At 47.8% G+C, this 18879-nt stretch overlaps 1 protein-coding gene across 15 annotated transcripts in view; it reads left to right on the forward strand.

Moving 5' to 3' along the window:
- Positions 1-18879, forward strand: part of PTPRT (protein tyrosine phosphatase receptor type T) — a 1114373-nt gene that overhangs the window by 1071075 nt on the left and 24419 nt on the right. For 14 of the 15 annotated variants that reach the window (XM_008017080.3, XM_037983051.2, XM_037983053.2 and 11 more), the window contains 6 exons: positions 394-510; positions 5185-5339; positions 8987-9122; positions 11177-11326; positions 13519-13692; positions 17157-17288. In XM_008017080.3, coding sequence (XP_008015271.3) covers positions 394-510; positions 5185-5339; positions 8987-9122; positions 11177-11326; positions 13519-13692; positions 17157-17288 — 864 coding nt within the window. Of the gene's footprint in view, positions 1-393; positions 511-5184; positions 5340-8986; positions 9123-11176; positions 11327-13518; positions 13693-17156; positions 17860-18879 lie in introns of those variants that run through there. The other variant, XM_073006514.1, reaches the window with a different exon arrangement.

Consider the following 18879-nt stretch of genomic DNA (forward strand, 5'->3'; position numbering starts at 1 on the left):
CAGTCCCCAAACTGGCCACATGGCCTTGGACAAGTCACCAAACCTCTAAACTTGAGTGTTATTTTCATCTGTAAAGTGGGGCTAGTAACACCCACCTATCTCACCTTGTTCTATTTGATGACGTAGTGTGATAATGCATTGGAAAATTACAAGGAGCTTTGCAAAAGAAGGTACTACAATTATTTCTAATGGCTCCAGTGCCTCTGGGAGGGAGCTTAGCCCTGTGCAGCTTGCTGATCCCTGGCCAGCTGTGAACCCTGTGGACTGAAATGCCACCAAAGTCACCCTTGGGTTTATTTGAATGGGACGACCAGATGAGACAGCTGCTCACACTCAGCCATGTGCTTATGCATCGTTGTCTTTGTTCTGTCTCTGTCTCTCACTTGGCCACAGGTGAAATGTGTGCGATACTGGCCAGATGACACAGAGGTCTACGGAGACATTAAAGTCACCCTGATTGAAACAGAGCCCCTGGCAGAATATGTCATACGCACCTTCACAGTCCAGAAGGTAAGCTTCCCAGAGGCTATGGGCAGCCGGTCCACCATGAGAGCTGGCTTCTTTGTTCATCCAGAACACGTAGTGACTGAGGGTCTGCTCTATGTCCAGCCCCATGCTTGGCACCAGCAACAGATCAGCAATCAGGGCAGACATGGATCCTGCTACCATGGATCCCACATCTAGTAGGCTGGACAAACTGAATTCAATAAGCAAGTCCATGAAATAACAACGCATTGTGATAAAAGTCACACAGGAATATGCAAAGGATGGAGATAGAAATCCACAGGAGGATGGGGTTGGTGGGAGAGGGCCTCTTAGTGGAGGAGGCGTTTGGGCAGAGAATGAAGGAGGAGGAACCAGTGCAGGGTAGAAAGGAAAGAAGAGCTATCCCAGGCAGAGGGAAAAACCATGCAGTCTGGAGGGGAAAAAAAAATGATCTCAAGCTGTTCAAGGCCTGTGGTCTCAACTGGGGGCATTTTGATCCCCCAAGGAATATTTGTAAATGTCTGGCAACATTTTTGGTTGACACAACTTGGGGGAGAAGGGTTAGGATGGTACTGGCACCTAGTGGGTAGAGGCCAGAGATGCGTATAAATATTCCACAATGCACAGGACAGCCCCCGATAACAAAGGATTTTCCAGCCCAAGGCATCAGTAGTGTCGAGATTGAAAAATGCTGATCTAGACATTAAAAGGAGGCCAGGGCTGTAAAAGCTTGGTGAGCAAGAATGTGATTGCAAATAATAATACATATATTTATAACTTATTATATAATCATTGCTATTCTGTCATTACTATTATATTGTAATGATAGCTAACATTTACTGAGCACTTACTGAACCAGGTACTTTTCTAAATGTTTTGCATAGAGTAACTCAGTTAATCCTCCCAGCAACCCTATAAGGTAAGAGCTATTATTATCCCCATTTTGCAGATGAAGAAACTGAGACACAGAGAGTTTAAATCAGTTGTCCAAAGTTGCCCAGCTGCAAGGCTGGTAGAACCAGGAATCACACCTTGGCCCCTGTAACACACTTCTCTTTCCATTACACCACAGGTTCCATTCCTCTAAAACCAGCCACTTTAGTAGACAACATGGCCACAGGCCTGAGGATGCAAAAGCACTGGGGACTTACATGCTTTGAGAGCTGTGCCCTTGAGGCTTAGACAAGTCCTTGCAAGGGCCAAAATAGGCTGCTCTGCAGACTAGAGCCCGGCATGCACACAGTACTGTTCCAGCATATAAAGTGGCCTAGGACATACTGTTTGCCCCCAGAAGCTCCCACTCCAACCCCCAGACTCCTAAAGTCTCAGGGTCTTTTTCATCTGAGTCCGCAGTCTTGGGTGAAAAAGTCAAGAAGCCTGTGAACTCCCTGCACTAGGAGGAAGGAAACCATTGGGACTTCGATGTTGCCTTAGGTCAGGGTTTTTAGAAGCAGAGCCTGAGGCAAGGATTCAGGAACATAAGGTATATCAAGGGAGCTCTCCCAGGAAAAATTCCTAAGACAGTGGGAAGCAGGAGAGGGAAGGAAAGACACCAACCAAGGGCAGAGGCTCCAGTGAAGTCTAGCCTAGAGGCAATCCACAGGGAACCTCCAAGGATAAACCATGCCACAGAGTTGTCCCCCTTAAGGCAAGGAAGCCAGACTTCTGTGCTCCCACATAAGTCAGTCTGCTGACTGTGGACCATCCACTGAGGGGTAACCTCCAGGGTAGGCCAGCCCCTGTCAACTGAGGGCATGTCTCCAGAGAAGGGGACAATTGGGAGGCAGTAGCAACCAACAGTTCCTGCAGCTGAGAGCACAGGCCCAAGGAAGAGGACCCAGGTGGGATACCAGTTTCATCTGTCACATCTGTGTTGGATGCCCGAGGATGGGATGAGTGACTAGGGACATGGGCAGGAAGGCCTTGAGGAATTGCAGCTAGCAAACCATGTTGAAGAATTATGGTCCTTTCTTGGGTTACATTTTCTTTGTCTTTTAAACAACTAGGGAAGATATTACTCATAGGGAGATGCCCTTAAAAGACCCCAAGGGCCTCTGAGGATTAACTGGGCTTAGCCAGCCTCTCCACAGCACGCAGGCAGGCACTCAGCAAACATTGCCTGTGGTTTTAGCTCAAAATCGGTTCCTGAGCTGGGAACCTGGAAATAATAAACAGGGAGTGCTGTCTGCCCTTGAAGATAGCACAGTCACATCAGGGAGAGAGGATCCTTGATAAATCATCATAGCACAGGTGGGAAGAGCTCGAAGGAGGGCTTCTTGGGACTGAATTGATTTGGAGGATGGCGTGAAAAAAGTCCAAGTATTCTTGAAGGTTTCTCCTCTCTCACTTCAGCTCATCCATCACGGCCTTAATCTGGGCCTCTGGTTTCTCCCTCCTAACAGGACTGTCTGCCTCTAGTCCTGCCCCTATGTTAGTTTGGGTTTCCCAGAAGCAGAGCCAGAAGCAGCAGGGGTTTAGGTGCCCTGGCTCATGTGTTGAGGGAGAGTTTGCAGGCGGAAGGCGGTGAGAGAGCCAGGACGGAGTGGGGAAGGGAGCTGAGTGAGGATGTGGCCTCAGCAGAGACTTGCTTCCACCTGAACCCATGAGAGCCCTGGAACATGAATGGTACTGCACACTTGGTCCAACCTTGAAGCAAAGGGGCCTCAGGGGCCCCCCTTAGGGTAAAAAAAAATTTATGTTTTTCCCAGAACATTACTGGTTTTAGCACTGAAAGTCCCGCGTACCGGGGAACCCCTCAGTCCTGGGCCGACTGAGCAACTGGCAAGCCAATTGGTCATTCTCCCTCGACTATCAGTCGCTGGAGGATGCTGCCCCACCCAGCCACACCCCCGGGGAGGGCGTTCCTGTTCAGCTGAGAACAGTCCTCTTCAGAAGAGGGTAACTGTGAGCTGTGTACAGCCACGACTCAGAGCAGCTGGCAATGAGTCCACTGACCCAGTGATGGGGATCTGAGTAGGCACCAATAGTGCCCTCTCTGCAACCCCCGATCCACCCACCTGAATCCATCCTTCATGTAGCAGGATGCAGGCTCCTAAAATACAAGTCTAATGATGCACTTCCTCTTGTGTGGACCCATCTGTGTAATCTCCCTGTAGCTTCCCAATGCCTTTGAGATAAAGTCCAAAGGCCTTAATGTAGATTCAAGGACTTCTGGGATCCAGCTCTCATCTATTCTCCTACACCCCCAGGCCTGTGGTCCCCCATGGCCTGCCTTCCACTTGCCTCTAGCATTGCCCTGGATTGCTAGTGATTCTCTGCACATGCCATGCTAAGCCCTGTCCCCAGGCCTGTGCCCATGCTGTCCCCTTGCCTTGGATTCCCTTCCTCTTCTCCCGTCAACTGGGTAATACTCACACATCGGTATATTAGAATGATTAAGAGTGCAGACTGTGGAGACAGACAGCCAGGGTTCACATCATCTCTTTACAACTTATGAGTTGTACTGTGACCTTGGGTGTGTCACTTAACCTTGCTCAGCCTCAGTTTCCTGATCCATCAAGTGGAGATAAAAATATAGGGATTTATATCAGGATTAAATAAGTTAGCATGTTGAAGTGTTCAGAAGAGTGACTGACACACAGTAAATGCTTAGTTAATGTTAGCTATTATTTTCACTATTAGTTTGTTTCAAGATTCAAGTCAAGCATCACCTCCTCCAGAAAGCCTTCTCTGATTTCTCCTCTCCTCAGATCAGGTTAGCAGGTACTCCTTTATCCACTTCAACAGAATTACCCACTTGGGCATCTGCCTCCCCGACAAGGCCATGAGCTGTTCCAGGGATAGGAGCTATGGCTTTTATTCTCACCTTCCTAGTACCTAGCACAAGGCTGGGCACAAGTCACACTTGGTAAATGATTTTTAACTGAAGGAATGAAAAATCAAGCAGACTCTTCCTATTCAGTGCTCTCTGCGTATCTGCAGGAGATTGCTAAGCAGAAAAATAGTAGGTAGCAGGAACTGTCTAAGCAAAGGCTTAGAAGTGTGATCTGACCTGGGAATAGTCAGAAAACCACTGTTGGGCCTGGAGTGTATGTCTGTGAGGGGTGGAGGAATGTGAAAGGGGAGGGGAACCGCTCAGAGCTCTAGGCCCCACTCTGTCTCCATCAATCAGAGAAGCTCTGCTTTTGTTTGTTTCGTATCTTATCTAATCATTCTAAGTAAGAATCTAATTAATAAAGAAGTCTACTAAGTTATATAAATTTTGAAAGCCACACAGACTATCATAGTCAAGGCTGGAACACAACAGAACATCAGACCTCAATCACTGAAAGCCTCAGATTCCACTGGAAACAATTTGGACTTGGTCTTTAAGGCCAACATTTCTTTAAATCCATTCTACTCGATACACCTCCTATGAAACACTTGTCAAAGACCATCCCTCTAGGCAAACAAAAGAAGGTCTCCTAGGGTGCTCTGTGGACCCCTAGGCAGAGTGTGTATGAGCACACTCAAGACTCTGAGAAGTCCTGTAATATAGCCATCAGTTTCATTGTAACAATCCCATGTTTCCCAAATGCAACTGATCACAGAATCGCTCTATGCAGTAACACCTATTAACACTGTGAGGGCCCTGTCCCTGCTGGAGGTTCCTCGGTGCAGCAGCTGTGGCTCCATGTGTTGCTGGGCTGGGTATGTGAGGGCAGCAGCTGGAAGAACAGAGGCCTGTTCTTTCCTCAGAAAGGCTACCATGAGATCCGGGAGCTCCGCCTCTTCCACTTCACTAGCTGGCCTGACCACGGCGTTCCCTGCTACGCCACTGGCCTTCTGGGCTTCGTCCGTCAGGTCAAGTTCCTCAACCCACCAGAAGCAGGGCCCATAGTGGTCCACTGCAGGTAAGTCAAAGGTCCTTCACCTTGGGAGGCCGAGGCGGGCAGATCATGAGGTCAGGAGTTCGAGACCAGCCTGGCCAACATGGTGAAACTCTGTCTCTACTAAAGATGCAAAAAATTAGCTGGGCATGGTGGCACACACCTGTAATCCCAGCTACTTGGGAGACTGAGGCAGGAGAATTGCTTGAACCCAGGAGGGGAGGTTGCAGTGAGCCAAGATCGTGCCACTGCACTCCAGTCTGGGTGACAGAGTGAGACTGTCTCCAAAAAAAAAAAAAAAAAAAAAAAAAAATTCCTCCACCTACCCTAGTGTGCCTCTGCACCTCAGCTTTCTTGGGAGGGACATGCTATCTTTTCTAGTGGCTTTATTCTTAGAGACTCCTCTTCCTGTGTCCCCCATACCCCATGCTTTCTGATGAGACTTGGTCACAAGGTCAACTAACAAGAGGAAGAGCAGTAGTGGCCATTGTTGTTGTTGTTGTCTGAAAACAGTGAGGTCACCAGGGAGGCAGGCTGAACACTGGCAGCATCTGCTGGGTCTGTCATGTGCACTTTACCCACATTATTTAATTTACTTCTCATCCAGTCTTGAGAGGTGGGCATTATTATCATTCCATTTTACATATACAAAAACTCAAGTGCTGAGAAGGTAAACACAGAGTGGGAATATTTCACCTGCTTTTCTCCAGACACTCGCCCTCAGCTCCTTGACATGGCAGCAGGGTGCCTTGGTGGAAGCATGCTTCTTTTCATTTCTATTATTTTCAAAATCAATTGCCAGCCTGCAGGGTCCCTCATAGAGAGAAATGGACAGCACCAGGTTTTACCTTATTATGGAGAAGAGAGATTTTCAGGTCTGACCTAGAAAGTCACATTGAGAATGAGTGGCACGTCTTCGAATCCTCCCAAATGGAGATGAAGTATCATGTCAGGGGTGTTCAGAATTGGAGGAGGATGGCCTTCCTGACCCGAAGCCCGGCCAGCTGGCATCCCCCTCCTTCCCATTGCCTCTCTTCCAATATGACCTTGGGCCAGCCCATCTTTTCAGACCTTGGATGCTTGAGTTATCACATCCCTTCCCTGGCAGTTTGTGTCAGTCAAGAGACCACGGAAGACCCTATAAGCTGTGGATGTCTCAGAGCCAGCCCCATCCTCATACAGCATCCATTTATCTTCCCAGCAATAGTAGCTACACAACCCCATTTCACAGATAAGGCAAGTGAGGATGAGGAGGTAATCCTGGACTCTCTAAGTGTTTTGCATGTATTCTCTGCTTTATATCTCACAGCAATCGAAGGACAATAGATCATTAATCCCCCCATCTCTATATCCCAAAGAGCACCCAGATCAAGAGTTAGGGAGAAAGAAAGACAATGGCAAATGTTTATCAGGCCCTCTGTGCATGATGGCTCTAAGGCCTTATGTATCTCCATAGCAGGTCATCTTAATGCATCTGAGCAGAGTGGTACCCACTCCTAGGTCTGTTCTGAAAATTATTAACAAATGGGTTGGCTAAGTGTACTAAGTGCCTAAGAGAGAATGCCTGACATGTAGTGAGCACTCTAATGTATCATTATTCTCTGCCTCTTAATGTCTTCTCCCCCTCCCCAGATTATTAATCCTTCAGGAAAGGAACAATGTTTTCATATTCCCACTCCTAATCCCAGCATCTACTGCATCTTACATTTTCAATAAATATTTATTGAATATAATAGCCATTATTTATTGAGAAATTATTATGTATCCAGGCACAAAGCAATGTGTATGCATTATGCATTTTAATTGTAATTCCATGCAATTTATACATATTAGGCTATTAATGCTGTGAGGTAGATCTATTAATTATTAACATCATTTTATAGATGAGTATTGAAACCCAGAGAGGTTAAGTCGTTTGCCCAAGGTCACGCAGCTAGTAAGTAAGACAGCCAGGATTTAATCCTAGGGGTCTCTTCAAATACCCTGTGTTTGATTACTATGTGATGCTGAAATAAACACAGCTGTCTTCACAAGGACCCTGCAGGGAGGTATGTTAAATGCATCAGAAGTCTGAAGCTAACGGACACTAGGCAACTTGGTCACCACTGATAGTTCCAAAATTCAGAACCAAATTGGGCTGGTTCTTCATACTAAAGCATGCTGAATATGAACATTGAAGATAAAACACATGAGGGACCCCCTATACTCCCTCCCAGACACAGAGGCCGAGTCTCTTGAGTCACCACATCTGGATTTTGGGGAGTAGGTTCTGAAGCAAACTTAAACCATGAAATTTTCTCATGAATGAAGATTCTGTTTCCAATGGGTGTACTTTCCAAATTGTTGTAGATAGTGGTCCGCGCTGGCCTGTGCTCCTTGGATTTATAATCAGCCAATATTGCTTTTTTGTTTTGTTCCATCTCTCTTCCTCTTTGTGTTTCTTTTGACATCCACATTGTTAGACAAAGACGCTTGTTTCCATGAGAAATGCAAGATGTGAAAACGCAGTGGAAGGGGGCCTCCTTGACAGGCTGCCTGGCCTTCCCATCCAAAACTGCACATGTGTGAGGCACATGTCTTATGTGCCTCTTGGTTGGCAGTGATGTTTCAGAGCCCAGCACTCATCTAGAAAGGGCTGGCCAAGGCCCATAGAGTCTCGTTGAGTTCCTCTGCTATTTTGTACTTGGTCTAAGGTTCTCCTAAAGAAGCCACTAGTGACCAGAAATCAAGTATGTATTAGGAAATTTGATTCCTGACAAGGGTCTCTGGATGGTCAGCTGCTCCAGTTTCATGACGCTCTTGCGTCATGATCCTGGGAAAACAGCCGCAGGTGGAGCCAGATGCTGGCCTTTGAACATTGTGCTCCACCAACCACTCTCCATCTTGGGCGCAGCTCGGAGAACTCTAGTTTCTGTCCTATCATTCACCTCCCCTCTGTTCTCTCTCCTCTCCTTCTCTGCTTCCATCCATCAACCCATTTGCTGAAGAAGAAAAAAGAGGAGAAAAGGGTAGAAAATAGGAAAGACATGTCTATGAGACATCTCCAGCATGCCAGGAACCATGCTAGGTGTTTTATGCTATATAGATGTATTATTTTATCCATCAGACAAGGAAATGGCATGTATATGTGTGGTTTGCGCATGCATTACAAACTATGCATATTAAGAAAGGAAATGTGGGAACACATAATCTGGAGCCAGACTGCTGGGGTAAAAGTTCCAGCTCTACCACTTGCCAGCTGTGTGACCTCGGCCAGGCAAGGTAAGCCCTCTATGCCTGTTTTCTCACCTGTGAAATGGGATGAGAAACTTCTTAACCTCACAGGGAAATCTATAGGTAACATTTATAAAGCACGTAGAACAATGGCATTTTGTAAGCCCTGAATAAACCTTTGCTAAATGACTACATTAAAATAAGTCAGTCCTGATAAAATAGCCCTCAGAGACCAGCACTACTCTCTCATTTTACAAAGGAGACTGCTGGGGCTTAGTCTAAGTTTAGATGCTTACTCAAGATCCCCCAGGAACGTTGGGATTCAGCCAGTTCTGTCTGACTTCTGCTGTATATGGCCTCTCAGCAGGACCCTTGGGGATAGGGCTGAATGCTAGGGGCCTCCCCAGGGCAGGTCCCCCTGCAAAGATCCTTAACAAAGATCCATACCTCTCTTCCAGTGCCGGGGCTGGGCGGACTGGCTGCTTCATTGCCATTGACACCATGCTTGACATGGCCGAGAATGAAGGGGTGGTGGACATCTTCAACTGCGTGCGTGAGCTCCGGGCCCAGAGGGTCAACCTGGTACAGACAGAGGTGAGTCCTAAGGGACCAAGACCGTTGGCCACCTGTAGACCTGACCAAGGAGAAACATGATAGAACTGAGAGACCCATAGGTAGGGGCAACCTATGGAAAGGGTGTGAGAGAAGCGGGAGGGAGTAGACTCGTGGCTTACTATGGAGAGACTACTGTGGAAGCTAGGGTGCCCCAGCCAACCCTGGAGGTCTACAGTGCAGGGAGTTCCACCAATGAAGAATGGTGGCGAGTTCTCCATCTCTGAGGCCATCCAAGCAAGGACAGAATGACAAATTTCGGGGATTATTTGAATAGCATTCTCACCTTGGGTGAAGTGATAGAGAAAGAAAGAGAAGGACTGGCATTTATTCAGTGACCACTACGTGCCAAGCGATGGTTCAGTCACTGCAGGGAATGGTTTAATCAACAAAGTAACTGAGTACTTAGGCTGGGTGCTGGGGATTTCAAGAGACGTAATACACAGCCCCTGCCCTCAAGGGAGAAGCAGACCTTCAGCACTTCTCTGTGCAATTAGAGAGCCCAGACCTAAGAGTACTGAAAGGAATTAATCTTTATTGTTGTGTACCTACTGTGAGCCAGGCAGCATACATTCTTTCTAGTCGCGGTAGTGTTTCTACTCCTCCAAAACAGCTGTGGTGTAACTCCTAGTATTATCTCCAATTTATCAATGAAGAAGAAACTAAGAAATTGTGTCCCTAAGACCTCACATACCAGACTGTGGGAGAACTTGGGTCCATGTGACCCCAAAGGCCTCTGCTTTTTTGCCAGAACCACATTCTCACTAAGCAGCCTTTTCTGCCTATCCCACTCCGTGCCTTGGCTTATCATTCCCATAATGAGCCCATCTGCTGTTCTAGTGAAGGCTCTGGGTGCTTGGGCAGTCAGAACTGGGACAGATAAGGAACTGTGTACATCATCAATCCTGCAAAGGGAAGTGACCCATGGCTTTGGTACAGCCAGCCCCTCTGACTCTGCAGTGAATACCACCACTGATTGGTTTACACACATAGGCTCTGAGCTAACTCACACAGGCCAGTCTTCAGGCTTCTAGCACTAAAGCCAAGAGGGCTGCTTTATCTATTCCCAGGTTCATGCATGCAGAAGGCAGGCTTGCCGGTTGCAGTCAGACAGATGAGGAGACAGACATATTCAAATGCAGATGCATCACGTTGCATCTGGAAAAGCACACTTTATAGAGAAACTGACCAAGTTCTGCAGAAAAGGTCACTCAACAAACATTTATCTAGGGCCTAGAAGTGACACCAACTTCTGCCTGGTGGATTAACAGATGGTCTTCCAGAAAGAATGAAACATTAAAGGTATGGAAAAGAGGGAGTGGAGTTTCAGGAGGAGAGAACAGCAGGTACAAATAATTGAGATAGGAGAAGACATGACACATGTTTTAGGAGCAGATTGTGAGACAAAGATTTGCGGGCAAATAATTTGCTTGGAAGGTAATCCCAAGACACACTGGCTGGTGAATGGGAAAGTGAGGCAGAGCAGGGAAGGAAACAAACAAAGGCTACTTTAACAAGCTGTTCAACACTGTAGACAACTGGAACCCAATTCTGCTGGGAACTCTGAGACACATGCGTGTCCAAGTGATTCCACCTAAAGGGAGAAGGAACTTAGATTTCCGTCCTCAACTCTCTGTCACTGCTTGAGGGTTACTTTCCATACAGCCCAAGTATCCTCTCTGCCTTCAGCAGAGTATTACAGGTGTTTGCAGCAAGCAGCCTTCCTTAGGTAAAGGTGAAAGCTGAGGGGACATGGGCTGGACACAAAGAGCACCTGCTACAGCATGTCTAGAAGTTTCTCATTTTATCAGTGACTATGCTATTACATCTTCTGTAAGAAACAAGACCCACCATAGTTCAGGTGATCATTAGGAAACGTGGAAAGTTGGTCCTTTGGGTTACAGTATAAAAAGTAGGGATTCCACAATATATTGACAAGTGTCTATTCTTCATAGCCACAATACTAAATGTGGACCACAAATTCCCAGGCCACTGTTCTTACCTGGCACCTCATTCCCTCTCTTCTGACTTTGCAGGAGCAATATGTGTTTGTGCACGATGCCATCCTGGAAGCGTGCCTCTGTGGCAACACTGCCATCCCTGTGTGTGAGTTCCGTTCTCTCTACTATAATATCAGCAGGCTGGACCCCCAGACGAACTCCAGCCAAATCAAAGATGAATTTCAGGTATGAGCAAATCCCAGGCTAGGTGACCATCTTAGTCAGTTTGGGTTGTTATAACAAATTTCCATAGATTCGGTGGTTTAAGTGACATTTATTTATTACATTTCTGGAGGCTGAGAAGTCCAATATCAAGCTTCCAGTAAATCCAGTGTCTGGGGAGGGCTCACTTCCTGTCTTTCAGATAGCCATCTTCTCACTGCATATTCACATGGTGGAAAGCAGAAGCAGCAAGCTCTCATGTTTCTTCTTTTTTTATTTTTTATAGAGATAGGGTCTCACTACGTTGGCCAGGATGGTCTTCAAATCCTGGGTTCAAGCAGTCCTCCCACCTTGGTCTCCCAAATTGTTGGGATTACAGGCGTGAGCTACCACACCCGGCCCTACATGTTTCTTCTTATAAGAGCAGTAATCCCACGTTCATGAGGGTTCTATGTTCATGACCTAAACATCTTCCGAAGTCCCAACCTCCTAATACCATCACACTGGGGGCTAAGATTACGACATGGATTTTGGGAGGGATGAAAACATTTAGTCCGTAATAGTAACCCAACCAACTTCAGTGGCTCTGTGCACATTTGTGGGGTTTTCTTTGGGACAACTGATATGTCTATGCACTTTCAGTGTCTGCTCCTCTAGGAAGCTGCAGAATCTATTCCAGAACACAAAATGCACAGCCATGAGCAACGACGCACTCAGGGATTGCTGGTGCTTGTCTTTAACTGTGAATATGTTTTTTAACTGAAGTCTTATTCAGTTCTAGTCCAAGTTGTGAATGGAGACAAACTTATACAAACGGGTGTGAATTTCATGCTCCTTCATCCCTGGAGGGACTCAGGTCCTCTCAGTATTTTTTCAGTAGACTATTACTGCTAAAAGTGTGGTCTGCAGTCTGACCAACATGGTGAAACCTTGTCTCTACTAAAAATACAAAACAAATTAACCAGGCATGGTGGCATGCTCCTGTAATCCCAGGTACTCAGGAGGCTGAGGCAGGAGACTTGCTTGAACCTGGGAGGCAGAGGTTGCAGTGAGCCGAGATCGTGCCACTGCACTACAGCCTGGGCAACAGAGTGAGACTCCATCTTAAAAAAAAAAAAGAAAATAGCATTAGGAGCTATACCTAATGTAAATGATGAGTTAATGGGTGCAGCACACCAACATGGCACATGTATACATATGTAACAAACCTGCACGTTGTGCACATGTACCCTAGAAATTAAAGTATAATAAAAAATAAATAAGATCCTCACCTGGAAGCCCGTATGGTCAGCGCTGTGGCAACATTGATTGGTCTAAGAAGCCTGGACAGGAATCACTAAGTAAGGTAAAGCCAGAGTCCAGCCCTTTATCGCAAGACCAGTGTCAGGGTTACACCTGGGCAACAGGAGCTGAGAACGAGGTATGAGAAAGCAAGGAAGCTTCAGGTCTTGCTTCAGGTCAGTGGGCAAATGCCAGGCCCATTGTTCCACGGGCAGATATCCCAGGCAGGCCAATACCTTAGCAATCCCTAAAACAAATAACCATTATTGATTTGAATTAGAGACAGAGGGCTGAATGACGGAAGGATGGAGGGTACAGAACTCTAGTCATTGCATGTAACATCTAGTCCATTGGATAGAGCAGTTCAGCTCTGGCCTCAAACCAGAACCCAAACACAGCAATTTCCCAGACATATTAGGGTTTGCCCTTCGGGGGTCTCTCATCTATCCTGAGCAGTTCATCTAGGCCTCCTTCCATACTCAGACAGCTTTCTCTCTGAGAAGAGTGCTGGTAAATCATTTCCCCCATTCCACGACAATGCAAGTGATGTTTAGCCCTCAGTAGGGGTTTCCTACCCCTGCCCCTCTGTACACCCTCCTGGCTGGCCCACGCTTTAATGCAACACTGGCTGAGCTGAACCACTTAGTTCCTCTGGTTGGCAGGTACCACGAGACTGTGTCTGAGCCTCTGTGTGCGTGTGCTGCTTCTGCAGCCTTAGCGTTTTGAAGGTGTCACACAGCTCACGCACCCTGTAGCAGTGAGCAGGAGAGGACAGAACATCACCATGGAAGAGAAATGGGTCCTGGGAAAGGGACAGTGGGGCTGAACTTGGAGGGTGGAAATAGGCAAGTTAGGCTGAGTTGGAACATTACTGTCTCTTTTGCTCGGGGCAGCCATATGATCAAGGCCTATCTATTCACCTTTGTGCCCCACAGACCCTCAACATTGTGACACCCCGTGTGCGGCCCGAGGACTGCAGCATTGGGCTCCTGCCCCGGAACCATGATAAGAATCGAAGCATGGACGTGCTGCCTCTGGACCGCTGCCTGCCCTTCCTCATCTCGGTGGACGGAGAATCCAGCAATTACATCAACGCGGCACTGATGGATGTAAGCTGAGCCTGGGCAGAAAGCTCCTAGCTGACATTCTAGAGCAAATACTCTTCCTGAGGTGGAGGTGGCTGGACCTCAGGGCCCTGACCCCACCAGCCAGCCTCCCTGCTTCTGATCTACTGGTCCTAAGGACCTTTGTTCCCCTGAAGGCTCTGGTCCAAACCTAGACACAAGCTGGGCTCTTGGCTCCTTTTCTCATATAAAGAGCCTAGAAAGAACAGACCAGAAGTGTAAGGTGACTCCCATGACTCCATGGCAAGGCTACAGGCCTGCCTAGCAACCCCTTCCATTCCCCACACAGCTGACTCTCAACCTGAAGTTTAGTAAAACAAGTGTTCTCTATGCTGGGCCTTGGAACATAAGACAGTGCAGACACAGGTTCTGCCCTCTGGTAACTCCCATGAAGGTTCCCAGATAACTCCTGTGCAGAGACAAAAATGAGGATAGCACACAGTAGGGGCTCAGTAAATGGTTATTGGGAAAGTAGTGGGAAGCAGTAAAATAAGCATGGGGTGGAAGCAGGCCGTGTTCCTGGCTGTCCTTTTAGGGGCAGTGCCCCCTGCTTTCTTGTCATCAGGTCCAGGAAGGGGCTGCACCCTGCCCGGCTCTGGGATTAGGGTCATGTTCCTGGCCCAGTGAGCCTAGGCTTCTCCCCTGTGTTTTTTGGATACGTCTGAATATCGCTTCCCCTCCAAGGTGTACAGGTGTTTGCAGCAGGAAGGAACTATGGACCATCTACTCCCAGCCATGTACTTTTCAGCAGAGAAAACGGAGGCCAGAAAGAGACTTGCTGAATTTCACCCAGGGAGCTAGTGGCACAGCCCACACGTAGAGCTCCTTAACACTCTGGAACTCATTTCTTGAGCCTCCCCGCAATTTGCTGGATCTAATAAGATGCAAACATCTCACCTCCTGAGGCTCAAAACCAAGAATACCATTGCCTGATTATCATGGGCTCTTCCAGCTTCCCCTCCTCAGCCCATCTGAGTTCCCATCCATCTACATGTGACCCTCCTATCTCACTCAGAATAGACAGAAACATGGGATGCTCTCACCTGGGGTCAAGGCCAACAACTTCTCTGACCTCTAATCCTCTTGAAGTTTCTCCCCAAGGGTCTGGGTGTTAGAGGCAGGAAGGTCAATGCCTGTCGCAGCTCTCTAGTGGCCTGTCCTGGCGTCTGCCCACAGGGTGCCCATATCCTCTGTAAGAATCAGGGAGTCTTGACTTGGTCATATCAAGTAGCTAGAGGTGGAGAGAAGACCTTTGGCATTAGCGTGGAGCCTTCTCAAGTCAATGAGTAGTACATGTATGTGCATGTAAGTGTGCATTGTGTGTGAGAGTGTGGTGAGAAATGGGGTCTAGGGGTGCACCCATACTTCCAAGTTCCTCCTAGCTTTGTCTCCCACTTCTCCCAACACCCCCTCCCTGCCTTCCTCATCCAGGCAAAGATCAAACAAGCTCCTGGCCTCTACTTAATAGGTTAGATACTGCCTGGAGTCAAACGCCTTCTGCCAAGCTCTGAGGCTGACTGTATTCTCTTTGTCCACAGGGCATTTCTCTTGTGAGCCATCACTGGGGCCTTTGCCTTTCTTATATTTAAAAAAAAAAAAGTCCTTATCTGTATTCCAGCTCAGTCGGTGCATTATCTGGTAACCATAGCAGCTTTGCTCCTAGCAGAAAAATATGAAGTCCTCTGGGTTAATTTTTAATGTTTCCCCTGGTAAAGGATGATGTTATCCATGAAATGGATTGCCGGCTGATCCCTGAAACCCGGCAGGAGCACGGATCTCGAACATATTTTCAGATAAGGCTTTGTCAGGCATGCTGGCCTAATAGAGCATTTATCACAGAGACAGGGAGAAAGAAAAGAAAACTAACATTCACTGAGTGCTGGGCACCGTGTCGGGCCCTGGACTCGCACTGTCCCATTTTGCATGTGGGTGTTCTCATCCCCATTTTCTGATGAGGTCCTCAGGGTCAGAGTATTTTCATCACTTGTTCAAGGTCAACTAGCTCAGAAATGGGAGCCAAGGATTGGAGCGCCAAGTCTGTTAACTCTCAAAGCCTCAATGTTTTTCCATGTCTGGAAATGGCTCAAAGATGATGCCGTCTACAGCTAGAGAGTTTGGCTTTTGGAAAATAAATTATTTGCTTCTGTCCACCCAGACCCCTCTTCTGAAAATTCTACTGGCCAGGAGACCACCCTCGGAAGAACCCCCGCCCCCCGACAATGCATGCATGACATCCATGTTTGCAAGGCTTTGTCCTGCTTTTTCCAGGGTCTTTGCCCTCTTTCCTCTCACTTGTAACGCCACTGAAAACAGCTGTGACTCCCACAGAAACCATCTCTTGAGAAAACATATCGAGCGCATGAGCCACTGATGAAGGGGAGAATCTCCCCAATCTTTTCAAACACATGACTTCAAGGTGGGGGGAAAATAGGGCCCTGGTTGAAGCTGCCAGACACCCCCAGGCCATTTTCTCTGGGCCTCTGTTTCCCTATCTGCAACATGGGACTGAGTTTATTGTCTTATTCACTGGAGTGGCACTGTCTAGCATGTGCCAGCAATAATACCAGTGCTAAGGACGTAAAACAAAGTCAGGGGTGTTTCTGCCCTGCCAGTAGGCTTACATTCCCGCTGTTGTTTGCTGGCCTCTTCACACGCAAATCTCATTCAATCTGTGTGACATCATTCCTTTGGATTTATGCTTTCCGTTTTCCAGGTGAAGAATATGAGCTTTGGAATCATCTAATAACTTGCCAGTACTTAGCACCCAATCTGCCCAAAAAAAAAAAAAAAAGCACTCTACAAATGAAGTCTGAATGAATGAATGGATGAATAAATGGGTGAATGGACGGACAGATGGATGACTCATAACTTACAAGTGGTAAAGCTGTACTTGAACCCCAAGTCGACCTGACTTAATACATATGTACTTTCCACTGCCCCGCTGACTCATAGGACACAATGCCCACCTTGCCAGGCCAGCTCAGCCCCTCATTCCAGCCTGGAGGCAGAAGGGAGCCTGCCCCTTTGGGAGAATCTCTGCCTCAAGCCGGCCCGAAACCTCCCCCAGCATCATGGGCACAGAGACACGGCCAATCCCTTATATCCCAAGAGGTGTCTTGACCAGCAGAGCAACAAATCTGCATCTGAAATCTTTCATTTCATATTGTAATTATGATTATTTGCTGAGCCTCAAGGCATAAATAATTTATTTGGATAATCCCATCCCAGTGACACTTTCCTAATGAAATGTCTTAGTTTGGAGGAGAATGTGTTCATTATGAGAAGGTCCCCTTTGCCGCCAGGGCATGGAGAGATAAAAGAACAGGCAGGTGCTTTGTATCATCTATTTGGCAGGCTCGGGAGCCTCTGGCCTCAGTCCGGGCCTCATCATCATCAGAATATCGTTTATGGATGTGTAATTTACAAAGCTTGTGTCATTCCTTTGTCAGAGCCACAAGCAACCTGCCGCCTTCGTGGTCACCCAGCACCCTCTACCCAACACCGTGGCAGACTTCTGGAGGCTGGTGTTTGATTACAACTGCTCCTCTGTGGTGATGCTGAATGAGATGGACACTGCCCAGGTAGGAGGAGACCGAGCCAAGCCCTAGGTGGGTCAGGGGGGCCATACTCTAAACCTGGAGGGAGAGTCCTTAACAGCCAGTGCCTGCCACATCTGCCCCAGCTAGCTGTCTTGTAATAAGCTCTGTCTGGCCATGAGCATCAGGCAAGCCATTCTGCTGCTTACAGAGGGTCCTGTCACGCCCCAGACCTCCAGCAAAGACTCCCCTTGCCTATGGGCTTTGTCCAGCTCCCCGCCTGGGACCAGACTCTGTTGCTCCATCTCACAAGCATTGATTATTGTCTTGCTCCAAAGCACACAGATCTTGCAGAGCCAGGAGGCTGCCTCCCCCAGCACTGAGCACCTGCAGCCCTGAATAATACCCAGATGCCTGGCCACACTCACCTCCCTTCCCCTTCTGCAATGCAGCCTGTGCAGACAGAGCCTGGGACTTGAACCTTGGACCCTTTACCCTCTCACCAAGCCCCAGTTCCTCACGGTTGACCTTCGTGTCCTAGCAGGCTTCCTGCCTTAGCCCCCCTCTGGTCTGATAGCTCCTAGCATCACATGCCTATAGCATATCCCCATATTGAGGACACAGGACATGTATCTTGGGACAGTTTGTGGATTTCTTCAAGACAGTGAATGCACCCCTATGCCAGGGCAGCCATTCTGGGGTGGAAGAGGTGAGAATGGTCCTTCAGATTTTTAAAAATCTATCCTTTCACTGCCTTGAATAAAACTTAAAGTAACATCGCATTCCTGTGTGAGCGCTGGCCTTGTGCAGGCCTTGGATGGGAATTTTAAAATTTTTTTTTTTTTTTTTTTTTTTTTTTTTTTTTTGTTGAGACGGAGTCTCGCTCTGTCGCCCAGGCTGGAGTGTAGTGGCGCAATCTTGGCTCACTGCAAGCTCTGCCTCCCGGGTTCACGCCATTCTCCTACCTCAGCCTCCCGAGTAGCTGGGACTACAGGCGCCCGCCACTGCGCCCGGCTAATTTTTTTTTCTATTTTTTAGTAGAGACGGGGTTTCACCATGGTCTCGATCTCCTGACCTTGTGATCCGCCCGCCTCGGCCTCCCAAAGTGCTGGGATTACAGGCGTGAGCCACCGCGCCCGGCCTTTAAAAATTTTTAAACAGACCCAAGCTATAGTTCCAGCCCTGCAAAAGCTCATGGTCTTGCTCCAGAGACAGATGAGCAAATTGTCCCAACCTCATGTGGCTGTGTTATAATAGAGGTCAGCAGCGAAGTGCTGTGTTGGCCAGGAGCAGGGAGCAATTAATTCTGCCCAGAGGGTTAGGGAAGATTTCAAAAAGAAGATGACTTTGGCCTTGAAGAAGGCAGAGGAGCTTTAGGTATATGGAGGCTGAACTCACTGGGAAAAGGCATTTCAGGCAGAGGGAACAGCACAGGAAAAGGTGAGGCAGGGGAAGAATATACGTAGACTTATTTGCAGAACAGTTTATGTTCCAGTGTGGCTGGGGCTTAGGGGAATATCAGGAGGAGACGAATGTAGTGAGGCTGAAAAATGTAGCAGAGCCCAGCTTGCAGAGAGCTCCCTGTGCCAGGCTAAGGAGCTTGGATCTTGGTTGGCAGCATAGCAAGCATCAGACT

The sequence above is a fragment of the Chlorocebus sabaeus genome, chromosome 2, assembly GCF_047675955.1.
Source record: "Chlorocebus sabaeus isolate Y175 chromosome 2, mChlSab1.0.hap1, whole genome shotgun sequence".
In the NCBI taxonomy this organism is placed as follows: domain Eukaryota; kingdom Metazoa; phylum Chordata; class Mammalia; order Primates; family Cercopithecidae; genus Chlorocebus; species Chlorocebus sabaeus.